At 46.0% G+C, this 19,683-nt stretch overlaps 1 protein-coding gene across 1 annotated transcript; it reads left to right on the forward strand.

Moving 5' to 3' along the window:
• The first annotated feature begins 18,598 nt into the window (after nucleotides 1–18,598).
• LOC143188322 (uncharacterized) lies at nucleotides 18,599–18,859 on the forward strand. Its single transcript, XM_076392529.1, has one exon. The coding sequence runs from the start codon at nucleotides 18,599–18,601 to the stop codon at nucleotides 18,857–18,859; it is 261 nt and encodes an 86-aa protein (XP_076248644.1).
• Nucleotides 18,860–19,683: the final 824 nt, after the last annotated feature.

The following is a 19,683-nucleotide window of genomic DNA, read 5'->3' on the forward strand; positions in this document are numbered from 1 at the left end:
ATGGAAAATTAACGCCGGGCCGACCGATAAATTTCCCTTCGTGTATACTTCGCGAAACAATCCTTCGGTGAAATACGAGCCACGATATACGTAATTTTGCGACGGCAATTTACTGATAGCTGCGTTCCTTGAAACTCACTCGTGGACAGGCGAAATATTACGCTACGCCTCTGCGTCTGCCCACCGTGATATAAATGCTGGCCAAGGATAGGTGTAATTCTTGATCGCGGCGCGCATAAGCGGCTAGGTCAGTCAGTCAGCCGGTGAAAATTACCTCGAACGCACAAGGGTAGTCATCACGACATGCGCGCGCTTTCTCGTGAGCGGAAAAGCGTTCGTAGGAATACGTCGCTCACGGAACACGTTCCACCGATACTAATGTCTCAATTCATGGAAACATTATACACGAATTACAGTCGAAAAGAGTGATACTGCTCGTCAACACTTTTATTATCCTTTTAACGTTGAGGCGTCATTAGCCAAGTTATTTGCTGGTAAGTTTTTTTAATGCAACCGAGCTTTCGTGTGATAACCTGTTACTATCTATGTGTCTGATAAATGACGGAGATCTTTAGAGAAGCATCTTATTAACTTTATAATGTTCCTGTAACCTGCATTCAGAAATTGAATGCGAATCTTGAAGAAGTTTATATAGAGAGAGAAAAGAAATTTGAGGATTTTCTTCTTACTTCAACATTCAATGTGAACACTATGAGCTTTACCAAGCTTATCGATTGTTCTAATAGCGTATCTCGGGTAGGGACATGAGTGCAGCTGCAGACGTGGGATTCGTCTCGCATCGACGCCATGATAAATATCTTTAAAATGGTGTCATTACAGCGGAGGCCAACAATGTCATCGCAGTTTACAGAGTTCAAGACGTTGAACGCGCGTTCGGCTCGCAATTTCGAGCGAGCCGAGTCGCCGTGCTTGCAATTTCACGGCGTGTTAGGGGCGATCGCGGCCCAGGGGCATGCATTTCCTTGTGTGCGGCTTGTCGGTGTCGAGAAGAGCATGCACGAGAGAAATTTCAAGCGGGATGCAGCTCTAAAATCGCGATGCTGGACGAAGAACGGCTATTAAACGATCGCGGTTTCCGCTAATCGAGTCGTTTCCCTTGTAACGTGGGAGGCTCGGCACAGGTCGCGCAATTTATGGACTCGAGATCCCGAACAGGTTGTTACGATATTGGTATAACGATGATTGGTGAAGACTCAGATTACGATTGCTTGGCTAAGTGCTTTAGGCAACGAAGGATTCGCTTGATGAACGGATGCACGTAACTACGGTAAGACAGAGGACTTGTATAAAGGCTTCACGTTTTTTTCTCTTTACCCCTCGACTGCAATTAAGAATCGGCCTGTGTACTTCTCACTCTATTACAACCACTCCGACTCGCGTCATAAAATGAATTCTGGGAAGCTCCGACTGGTCTGCGTTGGTCCCCAGAACCCCTTCACTGACGGCGTATGCTACCACTGAACCTCACACCCCATCCTCCTCACTTCTACTTAAAACGATTAAAAACACGCGGCTGGAGAAATAAACACGATAGCTAGAGGCTACGAAGATAACCGAAAAGCAGCCTAAATCCTCAGAAACGAGGTCGACGAGTGGTGACGGGGCCCGACGCGTTATCAGCCTCTAATTCTCGAGGCCAGGATCGCACGGGCCCCGGTTCGAGTCGCCTCGAAGCGGCGTTGTTTCATGGGGGTAACGATCCTCGAGATCTCATTTACAGTACAAATTAGTCGCAGGCCGGTCCTCGGTCCTTAATGGTCGGCCGGCACGCAAAGAGGGTTAGGTTTAATGAAGACCACGCTTTATCCGTGACGGAGAGCTCCGCTCCGCGCCGCGCCGCGACGCACTTAGCTGGCATCCTCTCGCGTCGACTACGCGCACACACGCGCACCCTTATCCACGCCGAGCGTCCACTGAATGCGAGTTAAACGAAGATTTATGCCGCGACGCGTAAATATAAACAACAATATGCAATCCCAGGCTCATTGTCCCGCGCGAACAAGGCGCGAGAGCCGACCAATGCCAACTAATAAGCGCACCGTGCGCGAACACGTCTCGCGTCCACGCACACGCGTCGATTCAACGCGTGCCCGTGTCCTTTCTTAGGGGACTAATTGAACGACCTGGAACGAAGAGGAATTGGATTCCTCTTATTCTAGTGTTCTATTGAATATTTACTGAAGTTTAATATAGCTGTTACTAAACATTGCTGAATTTTTATGTCTACTTAATTAAGATTGTAGGATACGATATAGAATATTGAATAGATGAAGTACTTAAAGCTATCGACCGTTTCGTAGTACAACATAGACGAACCACAGCGGATAAATGTCAATGAATTCATACTATTGCGTGTACTGTATACGGCTGGTAAGATGGTAGTTGGGACAGCATCTAATCTCACCTTCGTTGCCATGGGAAGTACGAATTGTTAGTAGATGTAACCGATTCGGTCAATAAGAACAGTCCATGTGGCTCGATTCCATAATCGTGTCTAAGTAAATTAACTTATTTCTTCTTCGACCAAACAGATCCGCATTCCTTCCGTCTGCCAACTTATCAGCAATATAGACTAATTTAAATGTTGTACGTTCACTTATTCATAACAATATTGATGTTGCGTTGTGCTGTGATATTATGAATAGGTGAACGTATCTACATATGATTTACCTACATGTAATAATGTGAGTACGTTGACGTTGATTTGGTGCGGTTCATATGTTACTGTACAGAGCTGGTAAGATTGTATCTGAACAAAATGTGGATATGATTACAGTAAATAAGACCAATTGATTTCACATGCACTTTCAGACGCAACATATTCTTGGCTAGCCATTACTACTAATTGAGTCGACGTATCCTCTATACACACAAGATTATTACTATATCAAAATGTGTCTCGGGTGCAACTTTACCAGCTCTGCGCAGTACGTCCTGTGGTATTAAATGGGCGACAGGTTCTGAAGTCTTTAAAGAAAATATTTTAGAATACCTTTGCTTTCAAAAATCACTGTTTTCAATTTAATTTCATTAGAGGGTATCTTATACGTGCGGAGATAACAAAAAAGGAAGAAATTAATTACATGTGAAAACAATTTCTCGAAGTTCTCCTAACGAGCTCACCAACCCACCCCCATTCCGCGAGAAAAACTCAAGGGGGAGGACACCATTCCGTCAACGAACGCGTCCGCCTTTCCCCTTGAATTTCTGCGAGCGCGTAATGCGCGCGCCTATTAAATGAACCGGTTTTAATGAATTTGCTTCTCCTCGCCGCGTACGCAAGCCCCGTGCACGTGCATCCCGACGAGGTGAGCCGCCCCGAAGACTAATCGACCTGGGCGTAACGAGCTACCGAGCGACGATCCCTCTCTCGCGGACCACTTTCCTTCCCGACGGACTTTCGTCGTCCCGCGAGTGTACGCGCGGTTTTTGCGACCCCGCTGCGGAAATTTGTCTGTCGCTGCCTTAATACGCCGGCTGTCATGCGCGTCGACGCTCATCCATCCAGAGTACTTCTGCCAGATACGACGCACGCTTGCGGCCTCCCTTCTCTTATGACTTTAATTTGCCGGTTCCCACGTGCGATTTCGACCCGTGATTCATCGCGACGCGTTTATCTCGCGGGCTCGTTTTCGTTTGCCCGACTACACTCATTGTCAGCCTGCTTGAGGGACGCGTGATGATTCTTATTTTACTGGGGTTGGATTACCAGCTTTGTCATGGATATTAACTACTTTTTTAGGACTTTATGTTGATTAATGTGGATATGCTTGAATAGTCTATGTCTGAAATAATGGTTTGATTTGTGGAAGAGGTACTCGAGAACTGTTTTGAAATAGAATTAAACGTAGGTATGTAGCTAACAGCTTGCCAATAGTAGTGAGAACTATTTGGCTACTATAGTGTTATTCCCACCAGTACTTTGGTCGGAAGGTTCAATTGGACACTGAAGAGGAATGCTGCTGGGATAGCTCATGAAATTTTATACGTTCAAATATCCACTGGCATTTTTCCCGTGACAGCAGTGTATCATTTTCAGAGCATCGTTCTTGTAATTCTTGTAATTCTTGGTATTCGATATCAAAAATTACAGGCCTCAATCGTGAAGACATTTCTCGGAACACGTTTATCAATAATTGACAGTTCCATAGTAAGTGGTTAAACGATTAAGGAATTTGAATTTACCGAATATTATTGTCAGGTATCACAATCCTCAGCGTGCTGTGCAACCATGTTTGTTTTCGGATAATTGCATACTTCCTTGTTTCGAACCACGCATTGAGCTTCACTTAGGCCGCGTGCACAGTTTTCGTCTTGTAATTACGTGCTACGACGCAGCAGTATTCGACACGATCGTACATCATTTCTACGGAACCTGTGATTACGACGTTCATCATTGATGAACGCTTTGGCAATTCCTGATCATGAAAATGCTCACGTTGTCGATCAAATTTTCACGATAATTTCCCACTTTCCTCGACAAAATTTTCCTCTAATAAGAGTTGTATATTCAAAAGGAAACATGTACTCACTATGTCCTCCATGCTGTGATTTCCGGCGTGCATTAATCCCAGATTCGTATAGCTTCCCACGGAGAACAGCGTACATGCACACGCGCTTTGCTATCGCTCAGATCGCACTTCTCGACGAATGCTTCTTCGCGACTCGTTCCCCGAGAAAATCACACGTTCCTGTGTTCACTGGACATCCACCGACTCACTGTCATTCCCGGGATCATTGCTCAAAATAATCACTATCGAACTTGCCACTAGCTCTCAATCGACTGCTCGTCCTCGTCAACCCAACTCGTATCACTTTTCGTTCACTGCAACAGCCGATCACACTTTCGACGAACCACGAAATCTCGAAGAATGTCGACGCTACTCCTTTTGCTTGTATCGATAAAAAAAGCTGTCCTTCACCGACTGAACTTCACAGACTCGTCTATGTATACTCCGAAAATGGTCGCAAAAACACGCACGCCCGGGGGGCACGCGATCTCACCGCGAGATCGCCGTGAGGATCGTCGTCACCGGTACACGGTGACGACAACGACAATCAGGGTGGTCCACGGACGGCGACATCCTCGTACCGCTCGTCGAAGTCTCCGCGATCTGGCTCTGTCGACCACGAGCCGTGCCTCTCCGTCCTCGAACTCGTCAACGATCACGGTTGATCCCTCGGTCTCTCCTAGCCACGCGATATCAACAAGTACTCGACGACCCCGACGAAGGTGCTCCGTCTCGTTAGAGGATAGTGTCACACTCGGTGGTGCCGATCGCGTCGATTGAACGGCTCGGACGGTTTTTATCGCGTTTCTGCGGAGAACCACGTCCGGTGGCGAAGGCAGAGGACCACACACAGCCGTGGAAGAGTTCGTAGAAGGACCGGCGACTGGAGCAGGACGCGAGGAAAGGACGAGGCGGGTGTAAAGGACGCGGCGAGAGCCGACCGCTCGCCGGCTCGAGCTGAATCTCACTGACTCGCTTGTGGTCGCGTCAGCCGCGACGTGTTGCGCCTGCCGGAGAGGGAGAAAGCTCAGCCGGAGCGAGCGAGACGCGCGACAGGGTAGAGGGGGTTCAGGCCCTTCCATTGAACCCCTCCATCGGCGGCCTACCGGCTGCCCAGGGCTTCGACCATTATCTCTGTTAGGCAGCGCTGCCCCGCGACTTCGAAGGGGAACAGGGTTCCGAGGGCTTTATTATATTTACGAGGCGTTATCGAGGCAATCCAACAATATTGATTCCGCGCCGCGGAGAGATCGGCCATCTTAAAGAACGCCCAGTCCACGGACCCCCCTCGGGTCTGCGAACCGAATGCTACCCTTGCTACCGGAGGGCTCGCGGCGCCCTTGGCCCCCTTCGTTCCCTGTCTCGCGCCTTGCTCCCTGTCTCGAAGCCTCGCCGAATATTGCCGCGATCGAATCACGCGTTCGTCTGCGTGAATTATGCGATGAATAAAGGGGGAATGGTAATTGATATAATGTGGGTCTCGGGTTTTCGAGCGAACGTAAATGAAGGATGGGTTTACCTTTGGTGTTCTTTCGCGAATTAAAGCAGCGGAAGTGCCGTGCCCATACAATAGAGTATTCGCGGAATTTGAGGGAGGGAAGCTGGAAGGCGTCGAAAATTGAGACGGACATGTAAATATGGATGGATTGTCTCACTTTCATCGAGGCTAAAGAGGCGGCGTCTTCGAAAAGCAGATTCCGCCTTTAATAGGACTATGTGTATGCCAAGAAGATGTTATAATAGAGATCGCTTTAAATCACAACTGTAATACAAACAGGATTGAAACCAGAACTGGGATTATGAAGACAATGACCCCGAAGAACAAGCCAGGCACAGGTCGGCACAATAATTCAAGAGGACATCTAACTCATACGAGAAACTCGTTTTTATTCCCGCTCTCGGGAAAAAGTCATCTCTAGTTCCATAGAGCACGAGGGGTCACAAGAACCGCTGCTGGATGAAGAATAAATTACTGCGTTTCACAACTTCCGCCGCCATGGAATCCAGACAGTCTTACAACAGCCACCTCTATCCAGTCGAACTCATCTAAAAGCCTTCCTGTTGGAGGTCACCCCTATGACGGGTGTCTCCTGACGAATCAAGGAGGATTTGAGTAAACGAAAACCCGCATGTCTTCTGCTTCTTCCCTCATGACGCGTCTTAAAACAGAAGGAGATCGTTCATGCCAGAATTCGTGGAAAGAACAGTCTGCAGCCCTACTGAGCTCACTCTAAATTGCGTTTAATAAATAACAAATAATAAAATAAACATTGTATTTTCTATAAAATTGTCAGAGACAAGTTTATGAAAATTTGGAAAAGTCTACTATTGACACCCTTTTTGAGTTTGAATTCAAAGCATTAAATATGCAACTATCTCCGATGAAGACATCACTGTCACCAACTTACCGATATGACATGCGTTACGATGTATGGATTACAGGGGACTGATTCTCAAATGTTAAAAAGTAGATGAGATGGTGTTGAACAGCCGTAACGAGACAAGCAAGAAGACGTAACAATCGTGGCATGAAGTGTCCCGATTACGTCTGACATGGTGGACGCGTCCAATGGTAGCGAATTTCTTCATGGTGCACGCGCGACCAGGCCAGCTAGGTTCATGTGTGTTCCGTGGGTGTGTGGGTGGGCCGCGAGTAACAGCTGATCGTCGTCGTTGATCGCCAGAGCAGGAAGCCGCGGACGTCCTCGTGCTCGCATCCATTTGTACGTGCGCTGCTTTGGAATTTCATCCGTATTAGATTGAAGCGTAATGATAACGATATCGTATCTTGGTCGTCCTCCTACTTACGCTTCGGCTCCCTTTGTACTCCACCCCTTCTTTCTGCGCCCTCGCGTTTCGACTTGAACATACTCTTTCTTCGGTTCGACTGTACACAGGTTTGCATTTTTAAAGCTCGAAACGTCTATCTTCGCAGAGTTCCTTTTCCCTTCTTTTGTAACTCAATGTTTCGTATCTCTCGTATAAACTTTACCATCTCCGTTTTTCTTTTTTTTTCATACCGATACTCTCATTCCTTTAAACCGTTTTTCTTTTGTACCTCTCTTCGACTTCCGTTTTCCTTTATTTCTTACGATTACTACAGATTTCTTATACTTCTACTTGTACTCGTCTCTTTTGCTCGTCTCTTTCTTTCCGGTTCTTACGCCGGTTTCTTCAATCTCCTTTAGTGATCTATTTTGTTTTTGCTTTGCAGAACTTTGCAGATATTTTCCCACATCAATGAATTAAATGCTACCTATTTCTAGCTGTATGCTATATATTTAAATAGATATAATTACATTAAGCAAAGACAGTCATTTGAATGAATTCTAACGAAACCTGTAATTTCAAAAGACCGTCGTAAATATACCTAGATAAGCGCAACGTTTAACTACCCATTTATGAGTAATTAGTTAAGCAGTGGCGCACCAAGTTACGAGCGACGGGTTTATGTCTCATTAAATTGCTTGTTATTCGTGAAACGGTACACTAGAGTAAAAAAGGAAACCTTGAAAGAGTCGACGACATCGACCATTCATGCTGCAACGTGTACATATCTTTGCATCATGTCATTGCATATTCCTCACTTGATTTTAATTAAATTAACTCCAACTCTCATCAACGGATTCCAAAGCATCTTACTGAACCTTTACAAAACTCTGCACACCCTCTATACTCCATGGTCGGTTATCATCAATACCACTCCTTCTAGAACAATAATCGCGAAAGATCAGCAAGGGTCTCGGCTGCAGCGCGCGAAACGAGGATACGAATAGGAAACTCGTCCTCTCTAATCCCCGTGAAAGCGCGCGCGTTCCATGTGCCCACGGAAGGTAAGGGAGGAGACTTGATGAACTTGCCTCGTGAATCACCTCGCCTATAAAAATCGGCGCCGATGCGCGAGAGAGATAATGGGAGGGGAGGAGCGGTAACAACAGGTTTGCTTATGTACGCACCGTGCACAGGGACGAGTCGGGGGATGGGGAGGTTGGTGGAGTGAAAGCAGCGGGTCGGTGCGCGACTGCAACGCGTGCACTTCCATCGGGAATATGCGATGCGCGCGTGTGGTGCGGTGCACGCGGTGCAGGTGAGTCGGGCACAGTGCACGCGGTGCACATGGCTCGGTAACGTCGATGAGTTGCGCAGGTTGCGCGGGAGGCTGCCGTTTCGTCTGCGTCCTGTTACGCTCATTGCCAGCGTGCACGTTTACATGCCAAGGACACGGCTAGTGTGACCGAAGGCGGCCGCGTGCCGAAACACGGGGCTCTCGGGTGACGTCTGAGAAAAACTAACTGTCGATGCGCTCCTCTGCATACCCACGGTTACTCCTGCCAGCTGAGAAACCTCGACAGCGCTGCATTCTTTCGCGAAATTAATATGGAACTTACTATCGTCACAGGGGAATTGCATTTGCATACCTCGCGTGATTGCGTAGGCACCAGGCATATGAGACTTTGGAGCCACGAAGAATGTGGGTACTGACTTCAGCGATAGGGTGATGTAGAGATTTCGACAGTGATGGAAGGGGTTGCTTTATGAAAGGAACATGTTTTTAAGGCGCTCGCTGTCGCATGGAACGACTCCTGTAGCAATATTGTACAAGTGTACACGTTCGTGTAATCGCCAGCGACACGGTGTTGTCTTCCATAGCAGTCTACAAGTTACAGCGTACCGTCGGTAAATGAGAAATCGACGAGGCGTAAAATGAGCTGTGATGCACTTTAATCCGATAAACTGCCGCTTGAAAAGTCCTCGATACGGAAAATCGAGTGGTTAACCGGTTAACGAGCCGTTTCAATACTTCATATCCCGTTAAATAATCCAGCAGCGTAAAGACACGCCTTGGATCGCTCCTCGCAATCACTGTTAATTATACGCGAATCCCACGCGCCGAGTTTTGTAAATTCGCATTCAATCAGCTCGATCGAGAATGCCAGGGCGCACCTTAAGCCACGATACATCGATTGGACTCTTTCGAGGAGGACCGTAATCGATTACGTGTCAGGACGATTGAGAAATCCAGCCATTGTTCGCCGCTGTCGAATCCACTCCGACGAATTCTTTATGCTCGACGAGAATCCTTCGGTTTGCAGGTGTGCGCTTGTGCGATGCTCCCAAGCATCCGATTTTAATAGCAGCTCTGCTTGTGTCTGCCTTTAGTGAAATTCAAAATTCTAAATGTAAATGCCAAGACGAAGAGAGTATAGTAGTATTCATCCATTTCCTGGATCCTTGAGTCGATGTATAAGGTCATGTGTCTAAAAGTTACTCGAAAATGGCAGACATTAATCACTTCCAAATTTATACATAGCGCCAAGTAATCAGTGAGCCAGCCAGGCTACATCGTTTCTCATTCAAAACCATTTCACTGCTACGCGTTATCTCCCACTCCATTAGCCACGTTTTTCAATTCTTTATCATAGAAGCTATCTTCGAAACGCTCGGAAGTCGCTCCTACACCGAATAGCAATCGCGTGGGCGTGGAGAATCGCGGAATCGAGAGGTGGCAGGATCACCCGATAAGCCTCTATCGATGCTGCGTACTTGAACTTCACCTTGCACGCAGGTGAAGAGAGACGGTGTCCAATAACTGTATTACTTTAACCGGTAATCCGCTAGTCCAGGTAACTCACGGTTAGCCTCGTGTATCGGAGAAAATAGAATACGAGGTGATGCGTGGGAAGCGTTAATAACAACAGTGACGGGTTATGTGACTGGAGCCGAAGCTGTATTCATTCGACGAGTAATGGAGTTGCGACACGCTCGTTGACGACAGCATGGGCGGGCCTAGAATGCGTTTCTTATCGAAACGGCTGTTCCAATTCGCGACTGGAATTCTAAGGGTGCCTGTGGGTCTGAGTATGCGTATTCCTTGCAAGAGCATAAAAGCAACAAATGGCTATTATTAGTAGCTGAGTATCTTCCTGGAATTCGAACGCGTTCCTGAGACTCCAATTGCTCGCTCGGTATGTTCGCGATCGCCTCAAGGTTCCCATTTCGCGAGACTCCTTGCGTTAATGCGGTATGTGTACGCGTGCTTAATTTTCGCGCGCCTTCCAGCGGCCATCGTACCTACGTATCGAGGTTAATGATGATCTAACTTGAAAACCGAGGCGGAAAACTGGTTCGCTGTTTTCCTTTATGCCTTCTTTACGAAGTTGCGTTGATTACTGGTTTATTGATTTAAGGTATTTTCTTATTTACATAACGTGCGAATAAATATTAGACGGCGTGGCCGATGCTAGCGATAATGAAGAGTAAGTTTTAGAAATGCGGCGTTTAGGCTTCAATAACACGAGGTAGGCTCAGTCAAGGTACCAGTTCTCGGGAAGATTACAATTTACCGCCTGAACTTAATAGCTCTTAGGATAAACTTCTGATAAGGTCACGATAAAAGCGTGTCGATGCGCGGAACTACACACGATCGAAAGAATGTATAATCGAGGTACCGGAATATTAACGACATGGTGCATGTCGTTACTCCAAGTTACCGTTATTACTCCGACGGGAGAGGAAGAAGATGGGTACGTGTTGTTCCGAAAGGCTTGTTGCTGCCTTTTTGGACCAACGAAATCATCGATCGACGCAAATTCACGGTGCGCAGAGCGAGTTGCAACAAAGTAATGCAGCCTGGCGGCCGCTTCTCCGCGTTATTAATCGACCATGCAACGGTAATTATAACATGTGTACGAATGATTACAACCTCGCGTAACTATACGTTAACCCTCGTCCTGCAATAAGTCATCGATACTCGGTAATAGTGGCGATACTTTATCAACGACGCTTTTACGCCGCGAGGACGCGTGGCCGACGATCTCCACTTCTTACTGGTGCTGAAGATCGTCGACTGTGATTATTCTAAGCAATTTGCTCTGGGTGAATAAAGACAATCAGTTGAAACTGAATAAAAAGAATGTAGATGCTTAAGAGATCATTTTGAAAGTCTCCTAGGGATGTAAAGTTGAAACAAGATGAAAACCATTCCAAAGTTAAATAAAAGAAGATTAGAAAGTTATTGTAGATTAATTAGAAAATGATGTAGAAAAAGCGAACAAGGCGTTAAATAACAGTAAAAGATCCTACCGTTTTGAAGCTTGCAGAATACAGGTAATCATAAAGTAACAACACTGGTGTTCTCATTCTTGTCGACCAGCAAAACCAGAGAACACAACGTTAACAACGTTGAAGATTAATTCCTTCGTGCGCTGAAGTTCTCAAAAAGTTCCACGAGCAAGTCACGAGAAAGAAAGAGAGCAAAATTCCTTGTAGAAGTTTTTTCGTTCGTCTCGTGGGTTATTATCGTAACACAAACGTGTCTTGCATCGCTGCTTCGTACAGAATCGACCGGATGTAGAGGATCAAGTTGAAACAAACAGCCGCGGCGCGCTATCGACAGGCCGATAAATTGCTCTCGAGTGTTAATTGCAACGATTAACCAGGGAACAGACAAATCGGCGCGCGGCGTGGCCGAAACCTTTAATTGCGTCGATCCAGCGGTTCGATCGAGGGCTTTGTTTCACTTTCCACGATACGATCGATCGAGGAATTCCGTGAAACACAGATATCGCGGAGCTGAAGAAGAAACAGATATCGTGTCCTCGCAAGAAGGAAAGGTTCGGTTGCTCGCGGTCGCGCGATTCCGAGCCGATCGTTTGTTCCAGATCTAGGAAGCCTACCGCGTCGCGCGGCGACACAGTAGCGTAACTACGCTTCTTTAACGAGAAACGAAGCGTACACACGCTCGCGGCGGTTATTTATGTATGCGCTCGATCGAACGCGTTCCCCATGCAGAAACATTCGTTTCGCTTTGGCTCGATGTCCCGCGGAACTCGCGTGTGCACGCGTAATGGCGTTTTACCCACGAGCGGGCCATGCAGGCTATCTTTCATCGTACGCTTTTGTGTTACCCGTTTCGAAGCTGACAATGCTTTCCCTGGGAAAATATATGGCAAAGAGGCGTCTGGATTGAATCGAATGGACGGAACCACGTAGCTCCGAGGCCTTTACACGAACAGATGGAATTTCGCGATTCTTTTTGCAAACAAGCGACATTTATCACCTGTTTAGAACTGCTGACTGAGTTCGACTTGAATGTTAATCTGTTCGATGTAGATTAACTGCCAATAGGGTGTATATAAATCCATGATTCTCGATTCATCAGGAGAGAGGGAGGGTCGCTAAATTCGATGACACAGTACCGAAAGTGGCCCTAGGTCATAATACGGCACTGGCCCAGATCCGACAGTGCTAGGGACCCGCATCGAGATCGAGGGAAAGAAGGAGAAAGGGAACGAGAGAAGAAGACGGCTCGGCAAGCATGAAAGTCACGCGACCGCGATACACTGGGGCTTCTTTTTGTCGATTCGTTGGTGCACTGGCACGAGCACCACGAGGAGACCACGGTCGGATCGAGGACGAAGGAAAGGGCAAGGAAAGGAGGCGGTCGACGAGGATCGAAGGGAACGAAGGCGACCTAGGCGGCGAGAGGGAACACGGTGGAGGCGGAGGAGGCGGAATAAGAGCTGAAACACGGGATTTACACGTGTATTTGCTAGCGCAGCGCTAACGCGCATGCACGACCGTCGAGTGTTTATGGTAATCCCCGAGCAGGGTGGCCTCCCCTCCTTTCTTGCACCGTTCTCGGTTACGGGGCTACGCGCCCTGTTCTCTCTTTGTATCCTTTCGTCTCCTCTTTCACTCTTTTTCTCTTGTTCCCCCATTCTCTGCCTCTCGCTCATTTTTATGGCGTTTCTGGGGATACAGTGGACAGCTACAGTTCATGCGAATTTCGGTTGCCCTTCAAGGGCATTGAGAAGTAAATTCCATCATTTTCTTGCTGCTAAATGGTAGGTAACTTTTGGTCGGGGAACCGAGTTGATCGATCTGAAGTTGATCAAAGTTGTCCGTGTAAAGCAATGAATAAAAGGTACAGGTAGGAGCATTCAGTAGAAATACTGAAGCCAAAAAGCGGACATAGTATGAGGTAACGATGACGTATGCATGTGGCGTAAAATTCAAATATTGAGTTAAGAAATATGCATGACTTCTGTTCAATTTAATAGAGGAGAGGTCTATTCCTTATTTCTTAACCTAATATTTCAATTTAGCGCCACATCCATACGTCATACTGTACCCGTTTTAGACTACGTTATTCTTTATATCATACACAATGAATTTACTCATTGATCATACATGATATTACGTCAGGCCTGCCGTCTTTAAACAATGTAGAATGTAAGTGACTTCACCACCACTCCCAAATTCCAAGCTTATGCTCCTTCCTCTACTCTTTATTCATTCTTGTAAACCCAATTTCAACCAAGTTGAAACAACAATTTTGATAAATTTGAAGTTGATCAACTCCATTGCCTGATCAAAAGTTGCCTAATGTAAAAGTAGTTTTAGCGAATTTGTTTTATTTCCCTAAATTTCATTTTCGCTAGGTTCGTTTCCTTCGACATGAAAACAATTCTTACGAGGAATGTTATTTTGAAGAAGCTTATTTATCATGTGTAAAGTATGCGGCCTTGTTAAACAATGATTCGTAAACACGAATACTCTCTTACTGAGATTTATTCCTTTCTCTCTGATAAACCACTTACGATAAGGTACACGGGATTTTCCACGAAGCAGCACAGTGCAAGTAATAGTTAGTTCATTTTGCTGTCAGCATTATCGACATCTGCAGAAGTCAGTACCTATTATTCGTCAATTTAGGTAGTTGCTATCGAAGACACTCCTTCCAGCTTTTTCTCTTGTACTATAAATGCGCAGCGACGGCTAACCGGTTTCACTAGGGAAAAATTCTGATTCCAAGTATAATTATTATTACCTCGACATGATCATGTCAGCAGAAAAGGGAAAAAATGAAAAGAGGCAATGGAATGGGGTGGAAAAGAGCTCCAGGCACGCGTAATGAATCTGACGTCGCGGCAGTTCAATTCTGTTAGCGTCATTAAAACGTTCTCATAAAACCCGTCCAACGTCGCAGCATCGAGAATTCGCTTTCTTCATCCTCGTGAAGATTTCTTCCTTACGCTGCAGTCGATTTTAAGAATGTCCAAGGGCAAACGATGGCGATAGAGTTGTTCGCGACGTTTATGTGCCTGAAGAATGCGACGATTTTTCTGCACCGATGCGTGATCGTCGATATCCGGTGATGTAAGTATCTTGCATCTAGTGATGGGTTTAAGATGCATTGGAGATGCAAGAAGGGAATGGTTTAAGGAATCTTCACGCATTTAAACTCTTCATATATCTAAAATTTCAATAAATATGTATTTCCATATCCTGTTATATTAACCTAGAAAACCAACAATCTGTAATTAAGTACTAATTAGTAAGTAGTAATTAAGTTAATTCATCCGGTATGTCTTTTGAAAGAGGCTTTAAGCTGATCTTTTAATTTATTACTTCATAAACGTACATGATAAGCAAAGGTTCATAGATTAAAAAAGTTTGAGCGATGTTTCCTTATCAAATATCATACATGCGTCAAATAGTTTCCCTGCAATTTCATCTCGTGACGACTACAGTTTCATTGCCACAAATATAAATTAATCTTAACGTTCTTATTTACTCCAAAGTACCACCAAACTTTACAGTTTTCTATGCATGCTTGTAGTAAGGCAACGACAGAAAGTATTCCGTAAATCATCGATTTTACGTTTACTGTTTTCTGAATCCTCCAACAACTATCTTCTTGCGACTGTGACGAGCAGTATCTCCAGTTTAAAGGTCCATAGAGGACACGCCGAAATCCCCTGCACCTGCGTTATCGTTGACGTTTATTGGTCGAGTACAATGTATCCAACGTTCCACTACAAAAGCACAAGGCCAGTTACCGAGCACGAATCCCTCTGACACCGCTTGTTCTTTATAGGTATAATTACGAGTCTTAAAACTTAGCCCCATGCGTATCGTGACAGCAAAATTGCGCAGACGATGATACGATAAGGGTCTTCGCCCTAATAAATCTTCAGGGAGATATGGGTCAATCTTTCAAAGCATTCTCCCCAACGTTCACCTGCTTGACAGAAAAATCTTCCTTTTTGCTGCTCTATGAAGGTTCCAATGCCAACAGGAGACTGATCAAATATTCATATGATGATACCGCGATAAAACAATCTTCGTGATAGGAACACTGTACATGCAACAGGATACGATATAGAAACGCGACGGAATAAAGGAGAGAGGTAAATAAGAAGGGCCACCAGCTTATGGCAGCTTGACACCCATGGAGAACACACCAACGGCAATCCAGTCTGATGAATCTGTGGCGACCAACTACAGGTGTCTACCTGAACGAGTTATGTGGCGCGCAGGTGGAGAGTTATCCCTCCGACGTAATGACTCTATCTTGCGCGGCACTCGGGGACCTCTGGCACGAAGAACCGTCGGTGTTACGGTAATAGTCCGTGACTATATGGTTGACCGCGACTATCATGCGCTAGGAAGGGATCAACGGTACCCCATAGCCGTTTTGCCACGGGTGTTTTACACGTACGAGCATCGCGCGCCGACTTGATACCTTTATAGCCGAGTGGACGGGTTACTTTCTCGTTCCTCTTGCGGCTTCCACAGCCACGTGCCCCGTTTGACGCGATTAACTTAATACCGATTTGTTAGAGCTGCGGTGAACGCGTGGTTCGATCTGTCTCGCGAGCTGACTCGTTTGAAACTGCTCGTACAGACTGAGAGAGTTATTGCCAACAGAGGAAGAATTCAAACAAAACAGATCAAAAACGCGTGGGCGTTGCCTAGTTCCAGTAGGTGTCTATCATTTCTCAATGACGGGACGTTTGGCATATATTCGTACAGAGACAAATTGCCTATAAATCTAGTTCTACGTATGAAACACTGCACGCGGAAGTTTGGTTACTAACTTTCGTGTCGGAGCAATTAGCAGCGGTGATGGGCTAATTGGTCTCGATCCCCATTTTCATCGCGTGACGAGTCATTCAGATGAGAGATTCCTTGGAAGTGAGGAGCTCGAGAGTAATAAGGGTATCATGAACATTCGGACACGCATATAGTGGAACGAAATACCATCTCCAGGGTGTTCCATAACTGTCTGCGCGCTGTAAAATTGGTCAACGTGTATCAAAAATAGGGTAAAAAAAGCAGAAGGAAAGTGTTCAATTCGTTATGGCTCAATGTAACCTTAAATTTTCTGCCACGGAGTAACATTCTTGCACTTTTTAAATGTTTTGAAAAAAAGTATCGAGCGGAAAGGAACAAGATACGCGAAACGGTTGGCTGGTCGAGAGACGTGATCAGTTTTTGCGAACCGAAAATACCTCTTCCAGGAAGGAAGAATGTTCCTGTCGAAAGCAAAAATGAATTCGTTCGTTTTGGCGAAGCGAATCGCGGGGAGAATAAAGACACTCTCCTCACACGTTACCACCTCTCTTTGTCGAGAAGAGTTGCTCTCGCCCACGATCGCCGATCTTATCTCTCGCCGTATCTCGAGCCATTCGCGCCTTCGCGAATCACTAGGTACTTTTAATCGCGGCATCCCAGTGAACACTGTCCGCGAGATCGCAATGTACCGTCTTGCTTCGGTTTCATCCCTCACCAAAGGAATGTTCAATTACAGCAATTTCAAATCCGCCGTTGAATTTCCATGGAAGAGGTACAATCTTGCAAGGGACATTTACTTCTCGTTTTCTGAAGTTCTCGGCGCAAGAAGTATTCAAATGAGGAAAGCATGCAGGAATTGTAGGAACTTTAGTAGCAAAAGCAGATTTTGCATTCTGATGAACGAAGCCAGATTGGGTAGAGTTCCTTTCGAACTACAGCTCGGCTTCCTCATAACTTGCACCGACCTTACTTTATGGATACTTTGTACGATTCCCGTGGTTGCTTATTTTAAAAGCTGAGGCTATAATTTAGTTTCTCCAACTGTTGTTCCCGATGAATCGGTGAACCGGAAAGCCGGTGGCAAAGTCTATGGACTCGAGAAAGAAACTAGAAGGGAACGGCGATGTGGAGCAAGCAATCCGGTATCTCCGCCTCCTATTCGCCTGGAAGAAATGGAAGGGAAAAGAAGGGGTAAGATACCAGTGGAATAATGTCTCTATTCTCGCTCGACCTGCCACATTCTCAAGCTCGTTCTACCCGATAATTACACGTTACCGAAGCATACTGGGCGCCCTTCAATTAGGCCGTGGAATCACCTGCTTCCATGCCGACGGACGAAAAACTCTTCCTCGTCGTCGACCGTGAACCAGCCCCGTACACCCTAGGGGAATGCTCACTGTCGCGAACTTACGACTATTTGTTCGCACAATCAATGGTTCCCGATTCTGTTTTTTCTTGCGTGACTTAAACTGATGAAAAACGAGAGGGAGGATCGCTCCAAAACTGCAATTTTACTGCGGACTGTACCATAAATTCTACTTACTTTCTGCGATGTAATCAAAGTAGTTATCTACAGTTTATGTATTCACGGTGAATTCGATTGCTCACTTGGATGCCATTCTTTCGTGCAACAGTTTCATTCAAACTATCGTCCTTGACAGAGCTTAACCGCATCCTGGACTCTAATTATTTTACAGCTTTCAAGGATATTTACGCTAGCACGTCCACACTCAGTCATTTGAAATCTTCCTTTGTGCAGCATCCGCGACATCCCTGAGTAATGGCAAACTTTTCTTTAGATAATGGTTGAGTTGTTGTCGAAGAGCGTTGCGTGTGCGGCCCCATGACAGGAACCATATCTCAATTACGGGATTAATATACGAGCCATAAAAGCGATACCGCTGTGACTCGCCGCGGTCTCGGGCGTGCTCGTATTCTTTCTCGGTCACGCGCATTCCTACGCTGCGAGTGTGTAATCCAATTAGATTCGTGCTCGCTGTGATTCGTTTCTGCCGATAGCTTCTGCTTTCGCCTCGAGAGATATGTACACGCCCCGACCCGTGGATGCAATAAAATTATTTATAATTTAATTGGTGTAACAAACGAAGAGATATGTTTACGATTAGATAAAGCAGTTGCCGATAGCCCGTGAACATAGCACTGAACTGTCCCCGCAGGTTCCCCGGAACCGGAAGCTTCAAGGGATGAATGAATCAGCGGAGGGCGCGACGTTTGACAATATCGTGCACTACGTTATGGAGAATATGAGGATCACGCACGCGAGGGCTGGCTACTTGGTCACGGAGGTCCTGAAAGCTGGCATCGCCCTGGGTAGGATCAAGAGGACACCTCATGACACTTATATCCTGGTCTCGAAAATGCCTGGTCCAATGGCGCACAGAATACGTGAGCCTCGGTTCAGCGACAACAGCAACGACGAGATCTCATCGGATGATAGCATCTAAACAGCCCCGTGGGTGATTGTTAAATTCTATTGTGATGTTCTTTGTAGGAATCTTGACTAGCATTCCTCCTTTCCTTTGCATCAATAAAACGCTAATCGCCAAGAGCAAATTAATCGAGTGCAGCTGATCGTTATCCTTCCTTTTAATTGAATAATTGTTTCGAACACTCGCTCTGCGCGTACGTCCTGTCATTACAATACTAATTGCATGAATAGTTCTCAATGCTCCTTTTTCCTTCTCCGTTCTTAATGACTCGACGATCTTCCGGCGCGAGCATGTTTCGCAGGTGGAACGAAGAAGCACCGCAACGCAATCGTTTTCGTCAGCGGCAAAGAAATCGTATTCCTTGGGTCATTCAGACTTCTTGTGGGCAATTTCGTGGGATATTTCGTGGGTAGACTTCCTGTCGGGTTCGAGAGGGCGCATACGTTGCCTCTTGCTCCCTAATAATTGGTTCACTTTAACTGCGAGCTCAAGGGTTATGAATTTATGCCTTGCTGCGTAAGATATAATTGGCTGTCCAATTAATATTTCGATAAAAAACTCGTAGGTTACGTGAGACGCAGCTTCCCCTTCTCTTCTCCGTTCCTCTCGTTTGCCCTTTCTGCCACTGTCGCTTTGCGTTTCTGTTTCTTTTGTGGACTGCTGCGCTCGATTCGCCGCGTGCTCCTACGGCGGGGGTCCAGAACTACCGAAGCTTTAAGAGCAGCAGGAAGATGAGAATCTTCGTCGACCGCCGTGCCGCGCCGATAATTGATTAATTCTTACTTCATTTCTTTAGCGTAGAGGAAACGTAGTAAATAAAACATCGCTTAACTCACGTG

Source organism: Calliopsis andreniformis, chromosome 2 (genome assembly GCF_051401765.1).
Source record: "Calliopsis andreniformis isolate RMS-2024a chromosome 2, iyCalAndr_principal, whole genome shotgun sequence".
Lineage (NCBI taxonomy): Eukaryota > Metazoa > Arthropoda > Insecta > Hymenoptera > Andrenidae > Calliopsis > Calliopsis andreniformis.